Here is a 5,000-nt window from a genome sequence, read left to right as displayed (position 1 = left end):
TTACTTGGATGTGCAAATGAAAAGAAAGATGATGGACACCACAAAAATGATGAACTCCAGTGCCATCGTCTTCTTTCTTCCGAGCTTCTCAATTACAAGGATCGTGAAAAATATTCCTGAAAGAAGGAAGCACATTATAAATAACCTATTATAACATCTAATAGTAAACTATAATGCATATGCATGCATATGCATTATACACACACACGCATCAATTTCAGTAATTTCTATACTAAGATATTACCTGGAAATTCCGCAAGGGTTGTCCAAAGTAAATCTAAGTAGTCTTCTGAGCTTAGGGGACGGCAGTCAGCAGAGCATGTGTATATGCCTTCTGTGCCTGATATTGAACACAAATTGCCTTTTGCCTCAAATAGTTCTGTGGTCATAAGTACCACACCATAGTAACAGAAGGCACATGAAGTCCTGTAAATGGAAAGCTTTCTGTGATATCATCAACAACATCCAGCAGAACTAATAGAAAAAGGGAAATAGAATGAAAAACGGTACTAATGCACTCTGGTTTGTAATAGCAAAACTAGTACTCATTTTATGAATCTTGGAGTTATTCTTCATTTCAAATAGTAAATTAAAAAAATGCAACATCTATTATTTCTGATAAAACAAACTGTGTGGAATATGTAGAGAAATTCTCAGTTCTTTGCCAATTTCATACAGCTACAACTAACTACTGCTTCTTTGTCCTCTATCCATGACACTGATTTCAACATTTGCTATCTTATCATCTATTAACAATAGAAAGAATGATAAAGAAAAAAGAAAATAAATGAAGGAAAAGGCAATACACTAGGTCAATAATTTAATCTTGCCTCTAAAGCTGTCAAATGACAATAAAACTGACCAAATGAACCACAAAAGGAGTGTTGTCCACTTGAGATCAGGCACCAACAGATCCATTAGTCGACCACGGTTAATCTGTGCAACATCATCAACAATCAGCCGACCAAGCAGCATGGGTTTTCCTGAAACATGCAGAGTATTTGATGATCATTTGATATTTGCATTTCATATCATTTGAGTTGCCAGATCCCATAACATTATCCTTTTCTAAAGTTATCAATGCTTTTTCTAATCTTTCATATTACATATAACTATACCTGATGTCTAACCAGAGTATATATCATGCCAAGTGTTGTTTTACTCAATACTAAAATTCAATGGATGGGATTACAATACCATTTTCATCTGCAATTTTCTGCAGGGTGGCCAGAGCTTTCTCAGATTCTCCAGATGCTGCATCATATCTTGCACTTTCTGGGAGCCACTTTAAAATAAAAAAACTACATGTACAAACACACACGCACACACACACATTATATATATATATATATATATATATATATATATATATATATATATATATATATATATATATATAGAGAGAGAGAGAGAGAGAGAGAGAGAGAGAGAGAGAGAGAGAGAGAGAGAGAGAGAGAGAGAGAGAGAGAGAGAGAGAGAGAGAGAGAGACAGAGAGAGAGAGAGAGAGAGAGAGAATATATGACTTCTTGCAAATACTTTTGCATACACCCAGATTCATTGTGATACATCTTTTACTCATGATTTATCTTCATCTTATAATCTGCATTTGAATAATTACAATTATTTATCCTCTGTGGAGGAACCAAAGAATGGTTGAGAGAAGTAAAGAAATAAATCTGAAAGAAAGAGGGGGAAAAAAAAAGAAAGAAAAATAAATAAGAAAAAAAGAAAAAGAAAATAGATATCCTGTCCCTCATTTATACTTACATGTGAGACGAGAGCAAACAGAATCAGGGGGATGGTGGAGAGAGCTAGGAGTCCTGTCCACCCCATGGTCGGCATCACCCACAGAGCAAGTATGACCTCGGCACATGCACCAACTGCCCAGAAACACTGTAAACCAAAAAGAAATTATGAGTAAAAGACTAATGACCTGGATTATTTTCATCTACATAATGCATAATGCACTTTGTAAATTTATTCAAATCCTTTCCCGTTTCCTGCTCACTGATTTTCAAGCTGAATCGTTTATCATAGATTAGAATGACCTATACAAATGAGGCTACTATTTTGCATTAGAGGACAGAAACAACTTTGTGTTTTCACATCATCAAACAGGATGTTATGAAATGTAGGAAAATGGAATATACAATATGGACTTATAAATATGTAATATGATGAAAAACATTACTGAGTAAAAGTTTAAAGTGTAGGAATTACTAATTTCATGAAAATAAGGATAGATTAAAATATTTTAGGTGAAATTTATCACAGTAACATACAATTTACTAAAATATAAATTTGAATATAGATTTTAAGCGAGATTTCAGAGCTGAAAAATTTATGCAAAAATGCTTGTATTTTTTTTTTTTTTTTTTTTTTTTTTTTTTTTTTTTTTTTTTTTTTTTTTACTGTGTGTGTGTTTCTTTTAAGCATATACCCTTCTTACTCAGCCAAAGAAAATTAATATATTGTCATTAATATTTATGTGAACATCAAACAAAAGCAAAAACTCACATCAAGCAACACGACACACTTTCCTCGCTGATGAGCTGGCAAGAATTCTGCATACAAGGTAACACTGCAACAACACACAATCAAAACCTGTATCATGCATTTTACTTAAGACAATACAACAATAAAACTGCACCAACAAGTAAATATCACATCAAAAAACAGAAACACGTAATGTCACAAAGACAGACAAATGGTCAATTTGTTTCTTAGAATTGTGCAAGTTTGACCAAATTAATATTCATATAAACAGACATACATATGCACAGAAATAAATGCATATCTGTCTATCTATTTAACAGATCTATATTTACATATCTATCTATCTGGTTGATATGTATGTCTATAATGATGGATATGTATTTATTTCTGTGTATTTGCATGTCCATATAATGAATATTCATTGGGTTGGGCCTTACACAATTTTAACAAACCAACCAAGACAGAAAAAGCAATCCATAAGCACACAACAAACAAACAAAAAACAATATAGTGTCTACTATATGAACAACAAACCCCTATACTTACGACTGTGGAATACAACCAATTGCAAAGCCAACGAGGCCTCTGAGAAGCACGATCCAGTTGTACGTTGGTGCGAAGGCAGAGAGCAAGCCCCAGTAAGCAAGCATGACGGCTGCTAGTCTTAGTGATCGCTTTCTACCATATTTGTCTGAGAGATTACCCCAGAAGGCTGAGCTAATCATCATTCCTTTTGAGAATCAGATACAAGAGTGAAAAGAGTTGATGTAAATTAAGCTTTAATATCTGTAAATAATTTTCCATTTAACAGAAACTGAAAACACAAAGAGAGGATATTAAAGTAAATTTCAAAGGCCTTGCAATTCTTATAAAAACCCATCAAATAAAATGAGAGAGAGAGAAAGACAGAGAGAGAAAGAGAGAGAGAGAAAGAGAGAGAAAGAGAAAGAGAGAGAGAAAGAGAGAGAGAAAATCAGAAAAACAGAAAAGAAAGAAAAAATAACAAAAGAAGCATAAACAAAAAAGGTGTAAAAACTAACTAACCAATAAAAACTGAGGTAGTTAAGAATGCCTGCTTCCACTCTGAGAGATGCCAGTCGCAGTGAAGGGCTGGGCTGAGGATAGCAAGAATCATCATTTCCATCGAGTCTGCCATCCAGCACAATCCAGTGATCAGGGAGAGTTTAACCTGAGGAGCAAATAAATAATTATATAAATGGGACTCTACTACAGTAGTGTGAAGTAAATTAAAATATAGTAAAAGAAGAAAAAATAATCATAGAACTTACAATTAATAAGGACAATACCAATATTAACATCTTTACTCTATATGTCTTCTAACCTTTTTCTTTATTATAATCAGTAACTATATTAACGAAAGGCCTTACCTGAAATTTGCCAAACCCTAGAGCATTCACAGCTTGGTCAACAGTAAATGTATCTGAAATATTTAACGACTAAATAAATCCCAAGTTCTTGAAAATTCCATACAAGCAAATTAATCACAAAGCCACTCACCTTATATCTAACAGAAACAGTACCCAATAGAACTAACAGTCTATTACACATAAACATACATTTTAATGTGTGTACAATAAATACATGAAGTCATATGAAGGAAAATTAATAGGTTGAAGAACTCAGGTAAGAATATGACTTGTAAGGAGGCAAAAAATAAATGTATGTAGAGATTTGTAGTTAAAGACTATGCAAATTAGTATTTCCTATAGTAATGTAATAAAAAGTTTTGTGATATACATATGTGGTTAAACATACACTGTTAAGATTACTTGAATAAATCAGTGTAAGAAATTCTACAAATATTTGTTGAAAGTCCCAGTAATCACAAACATTAAAATTTAGAAAGCTAAAAAAAAAAAAAGGATCATAAAGAAAGCTTGATCAAACATTTTAAAAACATCCCGCATGAAATATAAGCAAAACTTGGCTTACCATCTGGGACCACCCCTGACACTGCTGCAGACATCTCAATGTGTGCTCCAGGGTCCAGGGAGGAGGGGGCAGACCCTGGGGGGGAGCTGGAGGAGCCCCCAAGGGAATCTTTTGCGATACTGTTGCCATCTTCGTCAAACTCCTCATATGACCCTATGTCGTGATTCCGGTTCATGTTGATTGCAAGATTACTGCAGGGTTCAATTTTGGGTTTAGAGATTTTATTCATTAATTCTATACATATATAACACAAAGACAGATATTTTACTGATGTAAAGAACTTATGAATGAATGTACTAAATATACTGTTTACTAATACTAATGAATTGAATGCAAATTAACCTTGGTTATATAAAATACTCTTAAGTGAAACATCAACAGAACTATAAAAATGTGCCAGAATATACATAGTGAATATTTGTTGAACTTTACATGGTGCAAATCCCCAACATCCATGCCATTACTTGACAAAGTGCCACTGTTGGTCAAACTTGAGACCTTCGGCTACCCATCACTCATCACAAATTTCAAATGTTGGTATAGAACACAG

The 5,000-nt window shown here is 33.5% G+C and overlaps 1 protein-coding gene across 1 annotated transcript in view; it reads right to left on the bottom strand.

Moving 5' to 3' along the window:
- Positions 1-5,000, bottom strand: part of LOC119599003 (synaptic vesicle 2-related protein-like) — a 7,291-nt gene that overhangs the window by 1,357 nt on the left and 934 nt on the right. Inside the window, exons 2-11 of the mRNA XM_037948744.1 lie at positions 4,451-4,641; positions 3,886-3,938; positions 3,542-3,686; positions 3,044-3,227; positions 2,519-2,582; positions 1,769-1,894; positions 1,198-1,285; positions 863-983; positions 245-426; positions 5-116 (exon numbers count right to left, since the gene is read on the bottom strand). Of these exons, the coding sequence (XP_037804672.1) occupies positions 5-116; positions 245-426; positions 863-983; positions 1,198-1,285; positions 1,769-1,894; positions 2,519-2,582; positions 3,044-3,227; positions 3,542-3,686; positions 3,886-3,938; positions 4,451-4,625 (1,250 nt within the window). The 5' untranslated portion in view covers positions 4,626-4,641. The remainder of the gene's footprint in view (positions 1-4; positions 117-244; positions 427-862; positions 984-1,197; positions 1,286-1,768; positions 1,895-2,518; positions 2,583-3,043; positions 3,228-3,541; positions 3,687-3,885; positions 3,939-4,450; positions 4,642-5,000) is intronic.

This window comes from Penaeus monodon, chromosome 42, assembly GCF_015228065.2.
Source record: "Penaeus monodon isolate SGIC_2016 chromosome 42, NSTDA_Pmon_1, whole genome shotgun sequence".
NCBI lineage: Eukaryota > Metazoa > Arthropoda > Malacostraca > Decapoda > Penaeidae > Penaeus > Penaeus monodon.
Note: the sequence above shows the minus strand (reverse complement) of the source record. Positions and strands in the feature narration are given on the sequence as shown.